Here is a 22,949-nt window from a genome sequence, read left to right as displayed (position 1 = left end):
TAAGAAAATCCTTACAAATGCTTTTAAAATTGATTTCATTTGTTATATAAAACACTGATGCAAATTGCAAATGTCCTTTAATGCCAACTCTAATCATTTGAAAATATTGACATTAATCTTTAACACAAAAAAAATTGTACCATAAACCCATTCATATTATGTTTTTAATGTTTTACAAAAGCTTACTTGTGAATTTTTTTCTTGCTCTTTTGCAAACTGCAGCAACGAAATAATCGTCTGACAGAATCCAGAAGCCTGAGTGTGAGTCATAACGACCTGATGCACTGTGGATCACAAATTGACATGAACTAGACCCTCCATGTGAAAGCAACAAGAGATCCTCATTGCTACAATTTATCACTTATTTTCAATATTAAGATCTTGGAATATTATCCTGTACAAATGACTCACAGTAAACTTCAGATATTGTATCAGAATACAAACTATCTTCCAATATAGTGAATTCTTTGTATTTCATTGACACAATATGTGAGTTACTACAATGCCGATGGCATCAAGGAGAATTTGTTTCAAAGAACAAAATAAAAATGCCACAGCTGAGCTGGTTTTAGATATGTGGGTAGAAACTACTTTTTTGAGATCTTTTTTAGATTTGTACAGCTAAGTTTGTCTTTATTTGTTATTTTAAAATAGGGTCTCATGTAAACCACTTATTAGTTATGTCCAATGAAGGCCACTTTACCTTTTAACATCTGATGTGGCACACTCATGCCAGATGTCCAAATATTTGTAATTACATAATTGAGTAACCTCGTATATCAGATACTGTATTATAAAGGTTAATCGATCATTAATAAACCATTAATATTAACAAAAAGACAAAAATTATTTGAGGTACTTGTACAACCTCACTACTCTCTGATAGATGTTACATGGTTGACTATACTGAATTTGCACTATATATCCCCAGAATCAGATAGAAACAAAAGATGCTGCTAATGTGTGTGGAGGTCACTTTTATTACAAAATTGCTTTTATAATACCTCACAATCAGCTGTCCAATATGAGAACTTTACAAAACCAATAATTGAACAACAAAACATACCAAACTTAATGTTCTAGTTAGTAAATAAGATTCAGATTGAAAATTGCAGATAAAAGTTGTGTTTGAATGCTTCTTGGACTAAAACAAAACTTAAATAGCGTAGAATTAAATAAAACTGGACCTTATATAGCACTTCATTTAAAATGGCGTACTATTAAAAGAACAAAACATGATACATATTTGAAATTACTGATGTATATACAGGCATGTAAATTCGGCAGTGGCCAGAGACACTGCAGGAGCTGACGAACAATATATATTTTTAAATTTGGAAATTAAGGGCCTTTGTAGTTAATTTCATCCATCATGGCCTCATTATCTTGCACTTGTGTACATATTTAGCCTGTCTCCTGTGTAATCATTTCATGTTCTGTTTAGGCAGTACCTGGAGTACTACTTGTCTGCTTACAGATGTGATTTTATAGCGTGTTTTATCCCTTTTTAGTTTTATATTTGTATATTAACACAATGTATTTGCACATATTAAAAATGAGGAACGATAAAAAGTAGGATTGCAAGTGAAGATCATGACAGTTTGTAAAAATAGAATAGTCATAGTAGTTTAGTAGTTAATAGGTATGTAGATTCCCAATTCAATTAAAAGGTTTACATGTGGTTCTACAAGCACTTGTGAGTTTTTATTATAACAGAATGATTGACTGCAGCAGTTGTTAAAGATGTCACAAGTCAAATTCTGACTACATTAGTTACTAGATTCTGTACATTATAGCAGAAAAATGTTTTAAAAAAAAATGTTGGTTAAGGCTCCTAAAATTAAAACCAGTTGTAGCTGCACAAAAATTATTCAATTAAAATGCTGTAGATTTACACATTTATGCTTTTATTCCAAGTTGCAGCCTCTAATCCAGAAATTAAATCAGTTTCACCGCAAGATAATGTAATAAAATTAAATTTAACCATGCATGAATGCTGTGATCTTCTTACAAGATCAATCTGAGGACAGTGATTTCTGCATATAGTGCATTTTAGTGTCAGAAGAGAGATTGTTTAATAAGCTTAGCTGATGAGTTTGCATCCAGTTAACAGATGTTTAGTTGTGTATTGCACTTTCACTAGAACTAGCCTGTGTAGCCATGACATTGCATGTAATGTTTTGATACGACTCACCTGGAAAATTGTAGCTATTTAAAGTGCTACCAGTAAGCAGGTGATGTAGTTCAGATAATATACTGTATTATTGTCATGATTTTTCTTGGAACGGAAGACCTGTACATTGGTATGTTGGTTATATTTGACCTATGTTACAATATTTATGTTCAAAATGTATGAAACTTACATTTTTTTGTGAAATGAGTAGTAAGAAATAAAAGCAATTTAAAAAAAAAGTGGTCCTTTTATATAAAATGTATGTACAAATTGTTACTGAAATCAAACTCAAGATGGTAGGTCATTTTGTTTGATTTTTGTGGCTATATATTGTACAGTAGTCATCCTAATGGGTGTATCTATAACATTCCACCTGTGCTCTACTTGTATCACATTTGGCCCTCGGACTTTAGTATACCATGCATTTAAACCATATTCCCTCATTCCTATCATCTCTTTTTGCACTATTCCTTCCATCCATTCCTCAGTTTAAAAAAAATGAAGTACATTATCTACATTAAGGAAGGCCCTGTGTTGGAAGATTGGTAATGTATTAATTTTTAATTTGGCCTACACAACCTATTAAAAACTATTTCCTCCCTTAAGTATCTTCTGTTTGCCACAAGTGATCAGTATGATTTTTATACTGAAGACTTATCAATTCACAAAATGTTACTTTATTTTATAACCACTTGCAACAACAGAAGTCCTTTTTAAGCAATCATGTATATTGTGTATCTTTCTATTCAGAGGTGGGAGCTGTTAGCACTTCTGTGGATAAATAATAGCAGTAGTGAAGTATGTACACAAACCATCTGGAAGGGTGTATTAGTTTGGACATCAGTGTCCCATACATAGGAATAAGACACCAGCTTAACAGGAGCACAATAGCACCTTATGAATGGAGTTTATATGGAGAATTTTCAATACAGGTGATAGCTAATCAAAATGTAAGTATTTAATGCCAGAGATTTCCCAGGTTTTACAAGGCCAGGGCCAAGGTATCAATTGAACCATGAACAACAGTTTTGGGGTATAACTTCTGTTTATATTTATTTAAATCACTGACTCAAAAACACTCAGGACAGTAAAGGAGCGTCAAGGAGATGGAGCGGGAGATCCAGGAGGCCTACAAAAGACCCATCAATCGGGGAGCGGCAGCGTGGAGGAGGCCAGCCGGTGCAGCTGCAGCAGGGAGAGAAAGCAAAAAAAGTAGAAAGAAATCGAAGGGTGACAACACAGTCAAGGGGGTAATTGGCTGGTGATTGGTGTAGTTTTTCTTTTCCTTTATCAGTAGGTAACCGTTATCATTGTTGCCAAATTAAGTTAATCTAGGGGTTAATTCATGGCAGGAGAGCTTGGACACATGTCATGCTCCTCCTGTGTTATGTGGGAAGTCAGGGACGCTCCCAGTGTCCCCGACGACTACATGTGCAGGAAGTGTATCTGGCTGCAGCTCCTGACAGACTGCATTGTGGCACTGGAGCTGCGGGTGGATTTATTCTGGAGCATCCGCGATGCTGAGGATGTCGTGAATAGCACGTTTAGTGAGGTAGCCACACCACAGATAAAGGTTACAAAGCCAGATAGAGGATGAGTGACCAACAGGAAGAGCAGTGGAACGAATGTAGTGCAGGGGTCCCCTGCGGACATCCCCCTGCAAAACAGATACACCGCTTTGAGTACTGTTGAGGGGGATGACTCATCAGGGGAGAGCAGCAACAGCCAAGTTCATGGCACCATGGGTGGCTGCTGCACAGGAGGGCAGGAAAAAGTGGGAGCTATAGTGGTAGGGGATTCTATTGTAAGGGGAATAGATAGACATTTCTGTGGCCGCAATTGAGACTCCGGGATGGTATGTTGCCTCCCTGGTGCAAGGGTCAAGGATGTCTCAGAGCGGCTGCAGGATATTTTGAAGGGGGAGGGTGAACAGCCAGTTGTCATGGTGCATATAGGTAAAAAAAATGGGATGAGGTCCTACAAGATGAATTTAGGGAGCTAGGAGCTAAATTAAAAAGTAGGACCTCAAAGGTAGTAATCTCAGGATTGCTACCAGTGCCACGTGCTAGTCAGAATAGGAATCACAGGATAGCTCAGATGAATACGTGGCTTGAGGAGTGGTGCAGAAGGGAGGGATTCAAATTCCTGGGACATTGGAACCGGTTCTGGGGGAGGTGGGACCAGTACAAACCAGACGGTCTGCACCTGGGCAGGACCGGAACCAATGTCCTAGGAGGAGTGTTTGCTCGTGCTGTTGGGGAGGGGTTAAACTAATATGGCAGGGGGATGGGAACCTATGCAGGGAGACAGAGGGAAGTAGAATGGGGGCAGAAACAAAAGATAGAAAGAAGAAAAGTAAAAGTGGAGGGCAGAAAAACCCAAAGCAAAAAGGGCCACATTACAGCAAAATTCTAAAGGGGCAAAGTGTGTTAAAAAGACAAGCCTGAAGGCTGTGTGCCTCAATGCGAGGAGTATTCGTAATAAGGTGAACGAATTAACTGCAGGCAGCAAGTAACAAATATGATATAATTGGCATCACGGAGACATTACTCCGGGGTGACCAAGGCTGGAACTCAACATCCAGGGGTATTCAACATTGAGGAAGGATAGAAAGGAAAAGGAGGTAGAGTGGTGTTGCTGGTTAAAGAGGAAATTAAAACAATTGTAAGGAAGGACATTAGCTTGGATGATGTGGAATCGGTATGGGTGGAGCTACGGCATACCAAAGGGCAGGAAACGCTAGTGGGAGTTGCGTACAAATCACCAAACAGTAGTAGTGAGGTTGGGGACAGCATCAAACAAGAAATAAGGGATGTGTGCAATAAAGGTGCAGCAGTTATCATGGCCAACTTTAATCTACATATAGATCGGGCTAATCAAACTGGGAGCAATGCGGTGGAGGAGGATTTCCTGGAGCATATTAGGGATGGTTTTCTAGACCAATATGTCGAGGAACCAACTAGAGGGCTGGCCATCCTAGACTGGGTGACGTGTAATGAGAAAGGACTAATTAGCAATCTTGTTGTGCGAGGCCCCTTGGGGAAGAGTGACCTTAATATGGTAGAATTCTTAAGACAGTTAATTCAGAGACTAGGGTCCTGAACTTAAGGAAAGGTAACTTCGATGGTATGAGATGTGAATTAGCTAGAATAGACTGGCGAATGATATTTAAAGGGTTGATGGTGGATTGGCAATGGCAAACATTTAAAGATCACACGGATGAACTTCAGCAATTGTACATCCCTGTTTGGAGTAAAAATAAAACTGGGAAGACGACTCCACTGTGGCTAACAAGGGGAATTAAGGATAATGTTAAATCTGAAGAAGAGGCATATAAATTGGCCAGAAAAAGCAGCAAATCTGAGGACTGGGAGAATTTTATAATTCAGCAGACGAGGACAAAGTGTTTAATTAGGAGGGGGAAAAAAGAGAGTATGGGAGGAAGCTTGCTGGGAACATAAAATCTGACTGCAAAAGCTTCGGGAGGTATGTGAAGAGAAAAAGATTAGTGAAGACAAACATAGGTCCCTTGCAGACAGATTCAGGTGAATTTATAATGGGGAACAAAGAAATGGCAGACCAGTTGAACAAATACTTTGGTTCTGTCTTCATGAAGGAAGACACAAATAACCTTCTGGAAATACTGGGGGTCTAGTGAGAACTGAAGGAAATCCTTATTAGGCAGGAAATTGTGTTAGGGAAATTGATGGGATTGAAGGCCGATAAATCCCCGGGGCCTGATAGTCTGCATCCCAGAGTACTTAAGGAAGTGGCCCTAGAAATAGTGGATGCATTAGTGATCATTTTCCAACAGTCTATAAACTTTGGATCAGTTCCTATGGACTGGAGGGTAGCTAATGTAGCACCACTTTTTAAGAAAGGAGGGAGAGAGAAAACAGGTAATTATTGATCGGTTAGCCTGACATCAGTAGTGGGGAAAATGCTGGAATCAATTATTAAAGATGAAATAGCAGCACATTTGGAAAGCAGTGACCGGATCGGTCCAAGTCTGCATGGATTTATGAAAGGGAAATCATACTTGACAAATCTTCTGGAACTTTTTGAGGATGTAACTAGTAGAGTGGACAAGGGAGAACCAGTGGATGTGATGTATTTGGACTTTCAAAAGGCTTTTGACAAGGTCCCACATGAGATTGGTATGCAAAATTAAAGCACATGGTATTGGGGGTAATGTACTGACGTGGATAGAGAACTGGTTGGCAAACAAGAAGCAGAGTGTCGGGATAAACGGGCCCTTTTCAGAATGGCAGGCAGTAACTAGTGGGGTGCCGCAGGGCTCAGTGCTGGGACCCCAGCTATTTACAATATACATGAATGATTTGGATGAAGGAATTGAGTGTAATATCTCCAAGTTTGCAGGTCCTCAAAACTGACACCAAGCTCATGGTCTATAGGGCTGCAGTAATATCAGCCTCCTGTATGGCTCAAACATGGACCACGTACAGCAGACACCTCACTTCGCTGGGGAAATACCACCAGCGATGTCTCCGCAAGATCCTACAAATCCCCTGGGAGGACAGACATACCAACGTTAGTGTCCTCGTCCAGGCCAACATCCCCAGCATTGAAGCACTGACTACATTTGATCAGCTCCGCTGGGCAGGCCACATCGTTCACATACCAGACACGAGACGCCCAAAGCAAGCGTTCTACTTGGAACTCCTTCACGGCAAACAAGCCAAAGATGGGCAGAGGAAACATTACAAGAACACCCTCAAAGCCTCCCTGATAAAGTGCGACATCCCACTGACACCTGGGAGTCCCTGGCTAAAGACTGCCCTAAGTGGAGGAAGTGTATCCGGGAGGGCGTTATGCTCGTCGAGTCTCGTCGCCGAGAGCATACAGAAATCAAGTGCAGGCAGCGGAAAGAGCATGCGGCAAACCAGTCCCGCCCACCCCTTCCCTCAATGACTATTTGTCCCACCTGTGACAGAGACTGTGGTTCTCGTATTGGACTGTACAGCCACCTAAGAACTCATGTTAAGAGTGGAAGCAAGTCTTCCTCGATTCCGAGGGAATGTCTATGATGATGCAGTACTGGGAGCCTCATTATAGAAAGAACATTAAAGCCATAGAGCATGTATAGAATAGATTCATAAGAACATAAGAAATAGGAGTAGGCCATACGGCCCCTCAAGCTTGCTCCGCCATTTAATACGATGGCTGATCCGATCATGGATTCGGGTCCACGTCCCTGCTCACTCCCCATAACCCCTTATCGGTTAAGAAACACTCTATCTCTGTCTTAAATTTAGTCACTGACCCAGCTTCCACAGCTCTGAGGCAGCAAATTCCACAGATTTACAATCCTCGAGAAGAAATTCCTCCTCGTCTCAGTTTTAAGTGGGCTGCCCCTTATTCTAAGATCTAGTCTCCCCTATCAGTGAAAACTTCCTCTTTGCATCCAACTTGTCGTGCCCCCTCAAAACCTTATATGTTTTGATTCAGAAGATCACCTCTCATTCTTCTGAATTCCAATGAGTAGAGGCCAAACCTACTCAATCTTTCCTCATAAGTCAACATAGCGAACCTGCTCTGAACTGCCTCCAAAGCAAGTATATACTTTCTTAAATATGGAAACCAAAACTGCACGCAGTATTCCAGGTGTGGCCTCACCAATACCCTGTATAGCTGTAGCACGACTTCGCTGCTTTTATACTCCATCCATTCCATTGGCCTTCCTGATTACTTGCTGTACATGCATACTAACCTTTGTGTTTCATGCATCAGGACCCCCAGGTCCCACTGTACTGCAGCATTTTGCAACTTTGCTCCATTTAAATAATAACTTGCTCTTAGATTTTTTTCTGCCGAAGTGCATAACCTCACACTTTCCAACATTATACTCCGTCTGCCAAATTTTTGTCCCATTCACTTAGCCTGTTTATGTCCTTTTGCAGTTTTTTGTGTCCTCCTCACACATTGCTTTACCTCCCATCTTTGTATCGTCAGCAAACTTGGCTACGTTACACTCGGTCCCTTCCTCCAGGTCATTAATATAGATTGTAAATAGTTGGGGTACCAGCACCAATCCCTGTGGCACCCCACTAGTTACAGATTGCCAACTTGAGAATGAACCATTTATCCTGACTCTCTGTTTTCTGTTAGTTAGCCAATCCTTTATCCATGCTAATATATTACCCCCAACCCCGTGAACTTTTATCTTGTGCAATAACCTTTTATGTGGCACCTTGTCAAATGCCTTCTGGAAGTCCAAATGCACCACATCCACTGGTTCCCCTTAATCCACCCTGTTTGTTACATCCTCAAAGAATTCCAGCAAATTTGTCAAACATGACTTCTCCATTATAAAATCCATGCTGACTCTGCCTGACTGAATTGTTTTTCCCAAATGTCCTGCTACTGCTTCTTTAACAATGGACTCCAACATTTTCCCAAACACAGATGTTAGGCTAACTGATCTATAGTTTCCTGCTTTTTGTCTGCCTCCTTTTTTAAATAGGGGTGTTACATTTGCAGTGTTCCAACCTGCTGGGACTTCCCCAGAATCCAGGGAATTTTGGTAAATTACAACCAATGCATCCATTATCTCTGCCGCTACTTCTCTTAAGACCCGAGGATGCAAGCCATCAGGTCCAGGGGATTTGTCCTTCTTTAGTCCCATTATCTTAGTGAGTACCACCTCCTTAATGATTGTATTAAGTTCCTCTCCCCTATAGTCCCTTGACTATCCACTGTTAGGATATTTTTAATATCCTCTACCGTAAAGACTGATACAAAATATTTGTTCAGAGTTTCTGCCATCTCCATGTTCCCTGCTGGGGGAGAGAGGGAAGGCTTCTTTTCCCACAAGCGGGCCCACTGATATAGAGGGTCGACGCTCGCCCCAGCCCACGTAGCAATTCTCGAAGTTAGCAGACAGAGACGGATGGCAAAGTATAACGATCTTTATTACGAACGTCCGGGAACAACCTGCATCACAGCCGCCTGTGAGTGGGGATGCTTCCCGAACAGCACAATCATACAACTTTTATACATTTCAAAAACCCCTCTGTTCCTGGACAAGACCCTCCCTAGATCTCTAATTGGACTACCTTATCAGCGCTACTTCCCTAATTGGACTACCTTATCAGTACTACTCCGGATTGACAGGCCATGAGCTCTGACTGACAGGCCATGATCTCGTGACCATCTTAGACCGTTCCCAGAATGGTATCATTACGTTGGGATTTGTTATACATTTCCTTTGGTGCCATGAAGTCTCTCTGGTCTCTTCTCACCGCCTTATCAGCGGTCTGTTTAGGTTCTCTCCTATTGACATTCCATGTTGGAATACTATCTGGTATCCCAACCCATAACAGTACCTTCTGGAGCCTTGGAGCTGGAATGTACAAGGCGTGAGAAGAGATACAAGGCGTGAGAAGAGACACAAGGCGTGAGAAGAAAAGCCTTTATCTCCTTATGCAGGAACCAGCACTTTAACCCTTGTCCCGCTGGTACCCCTAATGCCAAATTTCTCTTACATTCCCCATCACTAATTCCCCGGTCTCGTCCTCTAAGGGACCAGCATTTACTTTAGCCACTTTTTTCCTTTTTATATACCTGTAGAAACTCTTGCTATCTGTTTTTATATTTCATGCTAGTTTACTTTCATAGTCTATCTTCCCTTTCTTAATCATTTTTTTAGTAGTTTTAAAAGCTTGCTTTTAAAAGCTTCCCAATCTTGTGTCTTCCCACTAGTTTTGGCCACTTTGTATGCCCTTGCTTTTAATTCGATAACCATCCTTTATTTCTTTAATTAGCCACGGATAGCTATCTTTTCTCTTGCACCCTTTCCACCTCACTGGAATATATTTTTCCTGAGTTATGAAATATCTTCTTAAATGTACGCCACTGTTCATCAACTGTCCTACACTTTAATCTATTTTCCAAGTCCACTTTAGCCAACTCTGCAGTCTCCTTTATTTAAGCTTAGTACGCTGGTTTGAGATCAACTTTCTCGCCCTCCATCTGAATTTGAAATTCAACCATGCCATGATCACTCATTCCAAGGGGATCCTTTACTAGGAGATTGTTTATTAATCCTGTTTCATTACACAGGACCAGATCTAAGATAACCTGCCCCCTGGTTGGTTCCGTTACATACTGCTCAAGGAACCTGTCCCTTATGCACGCTATGAACTCCTCTTCAAGGCTACCCTGACCAATTTGATTTGCCCAATCAATATGGAGGTTAAAATCATCCATGATTATTGCTGTTCCTGTCATGTATGTAACCTTCATGTAACAACCTTGTACACTGTATACACCTAAAAAATGCACACCTTGACCACAGGGGTGAACTTGTGGGAGACATTCCTCACCTGGTCATCCAGGTATTTAAAGGGAGGTCCCACGCAGGGTCATCACTCCTTGGTCCTGCGAATAAAGGTACAGGTCAGAGTGATCTTGTCTCCAGTATGTGCCTCGTGTTGATTTACAGTAGAGTGTAAGGACTTAACATTTGGCGACGAGAAACAGGAATCAACAACTCACGAAAATGGCCACCGGTAGCACAGAGGAATGGTACTGTGTTGGTGAGGACTGGGACGATTTCATTGAGAGGCTCCAGCAGAGCTTTGTCATGAAGGACTGGCTGGGAGATGCAGCGGCTGACAAGTGTAGGGCGCATCTACTGACCAGCTGTGAACCGAAGACGTACGCGCTGATGAAAAACCTGCTCGCACCCGAGAAGCCGGCGGACAAGACCTTTGAGGAGCTCAGCAAACTGATCGGTGAGCACCTCAAACCGGCGAGCAGTATACACATGGCCCGACACCGATTCTATACGCACCGATGTCGGGAAGGGCAGAGCATAATGGACTTTGTTGCGGACCTTCGGCGCTTGGCCAGCCTCTGATGAAATGCATCCCAGGGTACTAAAAGAGATGGCGAAAGTTATAGCAGATGCATTCGTTATAATCTACCAAAATTCTCTGGACTCTGGGGAGGTACCAGCGGATTGGAAAGCAGCTAACGTAATGCCTCTGTTTAAAAAAGGGGGCAGCAAAAGGCAGGTAACTATAGGCCGGTTAGTTTAACATCTGTAGCGGGGAAAATGATTATCATTAAGGAAGAAATAGCGGGACATCTAGATAGGAATAGTGCAATCAAGCAGACGCAACATGGATTCATGAAGGGGAAATCATGTTTAACTAATTTACTGGAATTCTTTGAGGATATAACGAGCATGGTGGATAGAGGTGTACCGATGGATGTGGTGTATTTGGATCTCCAAAAGGCATTCGATAAGGTGCCACACAAAAGGTTACTACAGAAGATAAAGGTACGCGGAGTCAGAGGAAATATATTAGCATGGATAGAGAATTGGCTAACTAACAGAAAGCAGAGAGTCGGGATAAATGGGTCCTTTTCGGGTTGGAAATCGGTGGTTAGTGGTGTGCCACAGGGATCGGTGCTGGGACCACAACTGTTTACAATATACATAGATGACCTGGAAGAGGGGACAGAGTGTAGTGTAACAAAATTTGCAGATGACACAAAGGTTAGTGGGAAAGCGGGTTGTGTAGAGGACACAGAGAGGCTGCAAAGAGATTTGGATAGGTTAAGCGAATGGGCTAAGGTTTGGCAGATGGAATACAATGTCGGAAAGTGTGAGGTCATCCACCTTGGAAAAAAAAAACAGTAAAAGGGAATATTATTTGAATGGGGAGAAATTACAACATGCTGCGGTGCAGAGGGACCTGGGGGTCCTTGTGCATGAATCCCAAAAAGTTAGTTTGCAGGTGCAGCAGGTAATCAGGAAGGCGAATGGAATGTTGGCCTTCATTGCGAGAGGGATGGAGTACAACAGCAGAGAGGTCCTGCTGCAACTGTACAGGGTATTGGTGAGGCCGCACCTGGAGTACTGGGTGCAGTTTTGGTCACCTTACTTAAGGAAGGATATACTAGCTTTGGAAGGGGTACAGAGACGATTCACTAGGCTGTTTCCGGAGATGAAGGGGTTACCTTATGATAGATTGAGTAGACTGGGTCTTTACTCATTGGAGTTCAGGAGGATGAGGGTGATCTTATAGAAACATTTAAAATCATGAAAGGGATAGACAAGATAGAGGCAGCGAGGTTGTTTCCACTGGTCAGGGAGACTAGAACTAGGGGGCACAGCTTCAAAATATGGGGGAGCCAATTTAAAACCGAGTTGAGAAGGAATTTCTTCTCCCAGAGGGTTGTGAATCTGTGGAATTCTCTGCCCAAGGAAGCAGTTGAGGCTAGCTCATTGAATGTATTCAAATCAAATCGATAGATCTTTAACCAATAAGGGAATTAAAGGTTACGGGGAGCGGGCGGGTAAGTGGAGCTGAGTCCACGGCCAGATCAGCCATGATCTTGTTGAATGGCGGAGCAGGCTCGAGGGGCTAGATGGCCTACTCCTGTTCCTAATTCTTATATTCTTATGTTCTAAGTTCACTGACGCCTGCAGGGGGGAGATGTTACGGGACTTCATTGAGGGCATTGGTCATGACGGGATTTTTAGGAAGCTAATTGAGACCAAGGACTTGATCTTGGAAGCAGCGGCGTTGATGGCTCAAACCCTCATGGCGGGGGAGGAGGAAACCAAGATCATATACGCGCGCAACTCTGTTCCCAACGTGGCGATGGAGCAGGGAGTTAACATGGTAAACGCGACTCAGAACCCCGCAGGCAGGCAAGGGCAATTCGACACCAACCAGGCAGTAACAGACTCTAGGGTGGGTCCTCAACAGAGACAATGGCAGGTTTAACGGACATTTACACCATCACAAGGGAAAGGGCCATTGACACCCACTAACAGAGTGCTCAAGAGTAATCAAAGAGACAATCAGAGAGGAATGCCTGGTAACAGCTCTTTTGTTCACAACAATCTCAGCTCATTCTGGAGGTGCGGGGGCAGACATGCTGCGAAAACCTGCAGGTTTTAACAATTTATCTGCAGAAATTATAACTTCAGTGGACATTTAGCCAGAATGTGCAGGAAGCCCGCAGCGAGGCTGGTTTACGAAGCGGATGAACCACAAGAGGGGTCTGCAAGGCAGGGGTATGCTTGGGACACAGCAATGGACGCTGAAGTTCAGCGTGTTCAGGTGGTGAACATCCACAGCTCATACACAAAGACGCCACCTATGATGATGAGAGTACTGCTAAACGGCATCCGGTATGCATGGAGCTGGATACAGGAACCAGCCAGTCACTTATGAGTGTCCAACAATTCGAGAAACTATGGCCACTCAGAGCTCGCAGACCCAAACTAGAACGCATTGACATGTAATTATGGACATACATCAAAGATATCATCCCAGTGCTAGGCAGTGCAATGTTGGTGGTCACACATAATGGATCAGAGAACCGGCTGCCATCCTGGATTGTCCCGGGAAATGGTCCCGCGCTTTTGGAGAGGAGCTGGCTAGCCGAGATGAACTGGAAATGGGGGGGATGTGCACGCCATTTCATCTGTGGACTTTGAGTCACTATTTCAACCTGGTGTCGGTACTTTCAAAGTAGTGATACGCATCACCCCGGACGCCACACCAGTGCACCATAAAGCCAGAGCTATGCCGTATGTGATGCGGGAGAAAATTGAGAGAGAGTTGGACAGGTTGCTAAGAGAGGGCATAATTTCGCCCGTTGAATTCAGCGACTGGGCAAGCCCCATCGTCCCTGTCCTAAAAACGGATGGCTCTGTCAGGATCTGTGGCAACTACAAGGCCGCCATCAACCGAGTGTCACTACAAGACCAATACCCGCTTCCAAGAGCGGAGGATCTTTTTGCCATGCTGGCAGGCGGCAAGCTGTTCACCAAGTTGGACCTCGCTTCGGCCGACATGACCCAAGAACTGGCCGAAGAATCCAAGCTACTGACCACCATCACCACGCACAAGGGGCTGTTTGTTTACAACAGGTGCCCGTTTGGCATTCGTTCAGCAGCCGCTATCTTTCAGAGGAACATGGAAAGCCTGCTCAAATCCATCCCCGGAACAATCGTATTTCAGGACGACATCCTTATCACGGGTCGAGACACCGAGGAACACCTCCACAACCTGGAGGAGGTGCTACGCCGACTGGACCTGGTAGACCTGCGACTAAAGAAATCCAAGTGTGTGTTTTTGGCCCCAGAGGTCGAGTTTTTGGGCAGGAGGATTGCCGTAGATGGGATCCGGCCTACCGAATCCAAAACGGAGGCGATCAGTCGCGCGCCCAGGCCCGGCAACACATCGGAGTTGCGTTCATTTCTGGGACTACTGAACTATTTCGGGAACTTTCTGCCGAACTTAAGCACATTGTTGGAGCCGCTACACGTGCTCCTGTGTAAGGGTTGCGATTGGTTTTGGGGGGGACTGTCAGGAACGGGTTTTCAATCGGGCACGGAACCTGCTTTGTTCTAATAAGCTGTTGACCCTGTCAGAAATTGGTTTTGACATGTGATGCATCATCCTATGGGGTTGGGTGTGTGTTGCAGCAGAGTAATGATGAGGGCCAACTCCAACCTGTGGCTTATGCTTCCAGGTCGCTCTCCCAAGCAGAAAGGGGGTATGGAATGGTTGAAAAGGAGGCACTCGCATGTGTCTACGGGGTGAAAAAGATGCACCAGTACCTTTTTGGCAGAAGGTTCGAGTTAGAAACGGACCACAAGCCATTAACATCCTGTTGTCCGACAGCAAAGCTGTCAATGCCAATGCGTCAGCTCGCATACACCGATGTGCTCTCATGCTGGCTGCGTATGACTACACTATACGGCACCGGCCAGGCACCGAAAATTGCGCTGACGCGCTCAGCAGGCTTCCACTGGCCACCACTGAGGGGGCAGCGGAGCAAAGCGCTGAGATGGACATGGTTGTCGATGCTTTAGACAGCGCAGGCTCCCCCATCACAGCCTACCAGATCAAAATCTGGTCCAACAGAGATCCCATCCTAGCCGTGATTAAAAAATGTGTCCTGACTGGGGATTGGGTGCCCGCACACGGAGCATGCCCTGAAGAGGTCAGACCGTTTCACAGACGGATGGATGAACTCTCCATCCAAGCCGACTGCCTACTATGGGACAGCCGGGTAGTCATGCCCCAGAAGGGAAGGGAAGCATTCATCAGGGAACTCCACAGCGAGCACCCAGGCATTGTGCTAATGAAGGCCATTGCCCAGTCACATGTATGGTGGCCGGGAATTGATGCAAACCTGGAACACTGTGTTCGCAGATGCACGACGTGCGCCCAGCTGGGCAATGCCCCCAGGGAGGCCCCACTCAGCCCATAGCCCTGGCCCACCAAACCATGGTCACGTATTCACGTAGACTACGCAGGCCCGTTCATGGCGAAAATGTTCCTCATTGTTGTTGATGCGTACTCGAAATGGATCGAGTGCATCATATTGAATTCGTGCACGACATTCACCACAGTGGAGAGTCTGCGTGCGGTCTTTGCGACCCACAGCTTGCCGGACATCCTGGTTAGCGACAACGGCCCATGCTTCACTAGCTATGAATTCCGGGAGTTCATGTCCGGTAATGGCATCAAACATGTCAGGACAGCACCATTCAAGCCGGCTTCCAATGGCCAGGCGGAACGTGCGGTCCAAATCATAAAACAAGGCATGCTCCGGATTCAAGGACCCTCCCTTCAATGCCGCCTATCGCGCCTCCCGCTGGCCTATAGGTCCCGACCGCATTCGCTCACAGGAGTCCAGCCAGCGGAACTACTCATGAAACGTACACTTAAAACTCGGCTGTCCCATATTCATCCAGTCCTGTCAGACATTGCTAGTGATCGAGCAACAAGAACTATCAGCAGCATGCACAGTACCTGCCGCCAGCCCGGACGAGCCGGAATCACCACAGGTGACAAAGACGCATGCCAAGGCTCAACAACCAGAGCCCCAACTGCGTGCTCCACGAGAGAGCGTCGACTGCCTGAAAGACTCAATGTTTGACCCAAAGGCGTTTGGGGGGGGGAGGTGATGTCATGTGTGTAATCTTCATGTAGCTGTAACCTTTATGTAACAACACTGTACACTGTATACACCTAAGAAATGCACACCTTGACCACAGGGGGTGATCTTGTGGGAGACATTCCTCACCTGGTCATCCAGGTATTTAAAGGGAGGTCCCACGCAGGGTCATCACTCCTTGGTCCTGTGAGTAAAGGTACAGGTCACAGAGTGACCTTGTCTCCAGTATGTGCCTCGTGTTGATTTACAGTAGAGTGTAAGGACTTAACAGTTCCCTTTTTACAAGTTTATACTCTGACCAACAGAGTTGCTACTGTTAGGGGGCCTCTGGACTACACCCAACTGTGACTTTTGCCCCTTATTATTTCTTATCTCCACCCATACTGTTTCAACATCCTGATCATTTGAGCCAATATCATTTCTCACTATTGCAATGATTCTACCCTTTATCAACAGAGCTAGCTCACCTCCTTTTCCCTTCTGTCAGTCCTTCCAAATTGTCAAGTACCCCTGAATGTTTAGTTCCCAGGCCTGGTAACCTTGCAACCACGTCTCAGTTATGGCTACCAGATCATACCCATTTGTAACTATTCGTGCCGCCAGCATACATAACTGGTTACGAATGCTGAGTGCATTCAGATAAAGAGCTTTTAAATGTGTTTTCTTACCATTTTCTCCTGCTATGGCCGCAGTTTCTGATACTCATGTTTATAGATCCTGTCCCTTCTTGTCACGCTCTGGTTTTCGTTTTCCCCCAATGCTACCCTGCTTTATTGCCTTCACCTTGTTCTTTGAGCTTTTAGGTTTCTGCTCATCTGAACTAATCCCTCCCACTAATTAGTTTAAAGCTCTCTCTGCAGGCCTAGTTATTCGGTTCGCCAGGAGCCTAGCCCCAGCACGTTCCAAGTGGAGTCTGTCCCGACAGAACAGCTCCCTCTTAGCCCAGTACTGGTGCTAGTGCCCAGGAACTAAAACCCATTTCTCCCACAGCTTTGAGCCACGAGTTTAGCTTTCTGATCTTATTTAACCTATGTAAATTTACTCATGGCTCAGGTAGTAATCCAGAGATTATTACCTTTGTGGTTCTGTTTTTTAAATTTGGGCCCCTAGCTGCTCATAATTCCTTAGCAGAACGTTCTTGTCTGTCCTACCTATGTTACTGGTATCCATGTGCACCACGACAACTGAAGGCTTTGTGTCTTAATGCAAGGAGTATCCGCAATAAGGTGGATGAATTAACTGTGCAAATAGATGTTAACAAATATGATGTGATTGGGATTACGGAGACGTGGCTCCAGGATGATCAGGGCTGGGAACTCAACATCCAGGGGTATTCAACATTCAGGAAAGATAGAATAAAAGGAAAAGGAGGTGGGGTAGCATTGCTGGTTAAGGAGCAAATTAAGGCAATAGTTCGGAAGGACATTAGCTTGGATGATGTGGAATCTATATGGGTAGAGCTGCAGAATACCAAAGGGCAAAAAACGTTAGTGGGAGTTGTGTACAGACCTCCAAACAGTAGTAGTGATGTTGGGGAGGGCATCAAACATGAAATTAGGGGTGCGTGCAATAAAGGTGCAGCAGTTATAATGGGTGACTTTAATATGCACATAGATTGGGTTAACCAAACTGGAAGCAATACGGTAGAGGAGGATTTCCTGGAGTGCATAAGGGATGGTTTTTTAGACCAATATGTCGAGGAACCAACTAGGGGGGAGGCCATCTTAGACTGGGTGTTGTGTAATGAGAGAGGATTAATTAGCAATCTCGTTGTGCGAGGCCCCTTGGGGAAGAGTGACCATAATATGGTGGAATTCTGCATTAGGATGGAGAATGAAACAGTTAATTCAGAGACCATGGTTCAGAACTTAAAGGAGGGTAACTTTGAAGGTATGAGGCGTGAATTGGCTAGGATAGATTGGCGAATGATACTGAAGGGGTTGACTGTGGATGGGCAATGGCAGACATTTAGAGACCGCATGGATGAACTACAACAATTGTACATTCCTGTCTGTCGTAAAAATAAAAAAGGGAAGGTGGCTCAACCATGGCTATCAAGGGAAATCAGGGATAGCATTAAAGCCAAGGAAGTGGCATACAAATTGGCCAGAAATAGCAGCGAACCCAGGGACTGGGAGAAATTTAGAACTCAGCAGAGGAGGACAAAGGGTTTGATTAGGGCAGGGAAAATGGAGTACGAGAAGAAGCTTGCAGGGAACATTAAGACGGATTGCAAAAGTTTCTATAGATATGTAAAGAGAAAAAGGTTAGTAAAGACAAACGTAGGTCCCCTGCAGTCAGAATCAGGGGAAGTCATAACGGGGAACAAAGAAATGGCGGACCAATTGAACAAGTACTTTGGTTCGGTATTCACTGAGGAGGACACAAACAACCTTCCGGATATAAAAGGGGTCGGAGGGTCTAGTAAGGAGGAGGAACTGAGGGAAATCCTTATTAGTTGGGAAATTGTGTTGGGGAAATTGATGGGATTGAAGGCCGATAAATCCCCAGGGCCTGATGGACTGCATCCCAGAGTACTTAAGGAGGTGGCCTTGGAAATAGTGGATGCATTGACAGTTATTTTCCAACATTCCATTGACTCTGGATCAGTTCCTATGGAGTGGAGGGTAGCCAATGTAACCCCACTTTTTAAAAAAGGAGGGAGAGAGAAAACAGGGAATTATAGACCGGTCAGCCTGACATCGGTAGTGGGTAAAATGATGGAATCAATTATTAAGGACGTCATAGCAGTGCATTTGGAAAGAGATAATATGATAGGTCCAAGTCAGCATGGATTTGTGAAAGGGAAATCATGCTTGACAAATCTTCTGGAATTTTTTGAGGATGTTTCCAGTAGAGTGGACAAGGGAGAACCAGTTGATGTGGTATATTTGGACTTTCAGAAGGCTTTCGACAAGGTCCCACACAAGAGATTAATGTGCAAAGTTAAAGCACATGGGATTGGGGGTAGTGTGCTGACATGGATTGAGAACTGGTTGTCAGACAGGAAGCAAAGAGTAGGAGTAAATGGGGACTTTTCAGAATGGCAGGCAGTGACTAGTGGGGTACCGCAAGGTTCTGTGCTGGGGCCCCAGCTGTTTACACTGTACATTAATGATTTAGACGAGGGGATTAAATGTAGTATCTCCAAATTTGCGGATGACACTAAGTTGGGTGGCAGTGTGAGCTGCAAGAAGGATTCTATGAGGCTGCAGAGCGACTTGGATAGGTTAGGTGAGTGGGCAAATGCATGGCAGATGAAGTATAATGTGGATAAATGTGAGGTTATCCACTTTGGTGGTAAAAACAGAGAGACAGACTATTATCTGAATGGTGACAGATTAGGAAAAGGGGAGGTGCAAAGAGACCTGGGTGTCATGGTACATCAGTCATTGAAGGTTGGCATGCAAGTACAGCAGGCGGTTAAGAAAGCAAATGGCATGTTGGCCTTCATAGCGAGGGGATTTGAGTACAGGGGCAGGGAGGTGTTGCTACAATTGTACAGGGCCTTGGTGAGGCCACACCTGGAGTATTGTGTACAGTTTTGGTCTCCTAACCTGAGGAAGGACATTCTTGCTATTGAGGGAGTGCAGCAAAGGTTCACCAGACTGATTCCCGGGATGGCGGGACTGACCTATCAAGAAAGACTGGATCAACTGGGCTTGTATTCACTGGAGTTCAGAAGAATGAGAGGGGACCTCATAGAAACGTTTAAAATTCTGACGGGGTTAGACAGGTTAGATGCAGGAAGAATGTTCCCAATGTTGGGGAAGTCCAGAACCAGGGGTCACAGTCTAAGGATAAGGGGGAAGCCATTTAGGACCGAGATGAGGAGGAATTTCTTCACCCAGAGAGTGGTGAACCTGTGGAATTCTCTACCACAGAAAGTTGTTGAGGCCAATTCACTAAATATATTCAAAAAGGAGTTAGATGAAGTCCTTACTACTAGGGGAATCAAGGGATATGGTGAGAAAGCAGGAATGGGGTACTGAAGTTGCATGTTCAGCCATGAACTCATTGAATGGCAGTGCAGGCTAGAAGGGCCGAATGGCCTACTCCTGCACCTATTTTCTATGTTTCTATGAATCTACCCCCTCCCACTCCACTGAGGAGACGACCTTAATCCTGGCACCGGGCAGACAACACAGCCTTCGGGACTCACGGCTGCAGAGAACTGTATCTATCTCCCTAATGATACTGTCCCCTACTACTACAATGTTTCTTTTTAACCCCCGCTTGAATGGCCTCCTGTACCACAGTGCTGTGGTCAATTTGCTCAGCCGCCCTGCAGTCCCTGCTCTCATCCACACAGGGAGTAAGAGCCTCGAACCTGTTGGACAAGAGCAAGGGCCGAGGCTCCTCCATCAGTACCTCCTGAATCCCCATACCTTCCTCACTCGTAATCACACCCTCCTATCCTTGACCGCTGGCCAAATCTGAGTTAGCTAACCTAAGGGCTGTGACTACCCTCTGGAACACAGTGTCCAGGTAACTCTCCCCCTCCCTGCAGTGTCTGCAGCTTGGACTCTAGCTCATCAATGCGGAGCCGAAGTTCCTCGAGCTGCAGACACTTACCACAGACGTGGCCACCGTGGACGTCAATGGGGTCCACCAGCTTGCACATGTTGCAGCACGGACACATCACCCGTCCTGCCATCTTAATGTATTTAATTAATTAATTACATTTTATTTTTAATCCCACCAATGCCACAGAATTCTAACCCTTAGTAAAATGCACACTACTGCTATTTAGAAAAGTTGATTGAATAATTAAGCAAGAAAGGAGAGAGAACTCACCAACCAATCACTTCACTGCTTTCCTGTCGTCGCCCAGTTCCACTTCGTCGCAGTCACCAACCTACTCGCGCTGCTCCCTGGAGTATCTAGCCGCCGCTGCTGCCTTAACTTAGAGTAAAAAAAACACATTCACCAATTAGCTACTTCACTTGTGCCAGCGTCACTTTTAAACTCATGTCCCTTTCGAATGTTGCCTGTTGAGCCTTCTCTTTTTAGCCACCGCCTCAGCTCCCGCTGCTGCTCCCAGGCAGGTCCGCTGCCTCTGTGAAATATCACTTACCTATTTTTAACTTTTTAATTCACGAGGATAATGCTAGGGATGGGAAACTATACTTAGGAGGGCAAACTTGAGATTCCACTGGAACAGAGATGGACAAGAAAAGATTTAAGGTTTTTTAAATTATGAAGGGTTTTGATGGAGTGAATAGGACAAATCTATTTCTGCTGTTTGTGGAGTCAGTGACTGGATCAATGATTTACAAATGAGTGGTTAGGAGAAATTTCACGCTAGGTGATTAGAGTTTGTAATGCCTTGCCGCAGGGAGTGGTTAAGATAGAGACCATTACTTGTTGTAAAGAAAAATATTTGAAACAGAGAAAGATACAAAGCTTATGGAGTAGTGCGATTAGCTTTGGATTGCTCTGACAGACACAATGTGTGGAATGGCCTCCTGTGCTGTAGACTTATATGGTTCAATAGTATATTGGCCCAGATTTATATTCAGAATGATGGTGAAGCTAACAGCACTCACCATTATTTTGCAGTAAATCGGACAGCAACTTCTGGTGTACCCACATGCGCAGTTAAATGCGGAAATCCGAACGTTGCTGTCCGAGTTACTCTGCTCCTCCACAGGCTGCACTAGAACTTCCTCACCGATACACTCGGGGGTAGTTAAATTATTAAAAATTGGAATCCTGATCTGAACATTCCTCCAACCTGCCCACTCCGAGTTTGGACGGGGGGGTGGGTAGCCAGGAGGCAGAATATTAATTTAAATGAGACTGGAAGCCCCTTTAACCTCCATTTTGTGTTTAACTGTAGCTGTTTTATACTTGCATTAGAGGCTGTTCGGAGAAGGTTCACTAGGTTGATTTTGGTGATGAGGGGATTGACTTATGAGGATAGGTTGAGTAAGTTGGGTCTATACACATTGGAATTCAGAAGAATGAGAGGTGATTTTATTGAAACTTAAGATAATGAGGGGGCTCGACAAGGTGGATGCAGAGAGGATATTTCCACTCATAGGGAAAACTAAAACTAGGGGACATAGTCTTAGAATAATGGGCCGCCCATTTAAAACTGAGATGGAGAAGTTTATTTTCTGAAGGTTGTAAATCTTTGGAATTCTCTGCCCAGAGAGCTGTGGAGGCTGGGTCATTGAATATATTCAAGGCGGAAATAAACAGATTTTTGAGCGATAAGGGAATAAAGGGTTATGGGGAGCGGGCAGGGAAGTGGAGCTGAGTCCATGATCAGATTAGCCATGATCTTATTGAATGGCGGAGCAGGTTCGAGGGCCAAATGGCCTACTCCTGCTCTAATTCTTATGTTCTTATGGTTGGGCTTTACAGACCTTGTAAAACCCGACCGATAAGCAAGGCGAGGACTGGTGCACCCAGGAGATAAGTGCATTTACACTTACCTCCTGGATCCAGGGACCCTGCTTAACATCCCTGCCCCCTCCCAGAAGACTTGCCTCCATAGAGCACTTACCCGCTATGTTCCTCCTGGCCCACGATCGCTGATACACCCCCAACCTCCCCGCTTCTCTGGCCACACCTGATCCTCCTTGTACAATGACAGAGCCACAATTTCTAACTTTAATATCTTGCATGAAAAATGCACAATACGCACACCATGTAAAAAAATATTTAAGCCTTGCGCATCAATGTGACATTTTTAGTTGAATCTCCTGTACTCCCATTCCGAGGCCGGTCCTATTATTCCCTCTATCACCCTACTGTGACAAGAACTACAATTCCGGTCATACCGTTTCAGTCATTCCTCCTGTTTCTGTCT

The 22,949-nt window shown here is 44.6% G+C and overlaps 2 protein-coding genes across 5 annotated transcripts in view; one reads left to right on the top strand and one right to left on the bottom strand.

Moving 5' to 3' along the window:
* The window catches only part of klc1a (kinesin light chain 1a), a 185,082-nt gene extending 184,492 nt beyond the window's left edge, over positions 1-590 (top strand). For 3 of the 4 annotated variants that reach the window (XM_070879308.1, XM_070879309.1, XM_070879307.1), the window contains exon 16: positions 223-590. In XM_070879308.1, the coding sequence (XP_070735409.1) occupies positions 223-312 (90 nt within the window). In that variant the 3' untranslated portion in view covers positions 313-590. The remainder of the gene's footprint in view (positions 1-222) is intronic. The other variant, XM_070879314.1, reaches the window with a different exon arrangement.
* A 15,669-nt stretch (positions 591-16,259) lies between these two features.
* The window catches only part of xrcc3 (X-ray repair complementing defective repair in Chinese hamster cells 3), a 39,450-nt gene continuing 32,760 nt past the window's right edge, over positions 16,260-22,949 (bottom strand). The window contains exons 8-9 of the mRNA XM_070879306.1: positions 20,927-21,034; positions 16,260-16,313 (exon numbers count right to left, since the gene is read on the bottom strand). Of these exons, the coding sequence (XP_070735407.1) occupies positions 20,988-21,034 (47 nt within the window). The 3' untranslated portion in view covers positions 16,260-16,313; positions 20,927-20,987. The remainder of the gene's footprint in view (positions 16,314-20,926; positions 21,035-22,949) is intronic.

This window comes from Pristiophorus japonicus, chromosome 4 (genome assembly GCF_044704955.1).
Source record: "Pristiophorus japonicus isolate sPriJap1 chromosome 4, sPriJap1.hap1, whole genome shotgun sequence".
Taxonomy (NCBI): Eukaryota; Metazoa; Chordata; class Chondrichthyes; family Pristiophoridae; genus Pristiophorus; species Pristiophorus japonicus.
This window is presented reverse-complemented; position numbering and strand designations above follow the sequence as displayed.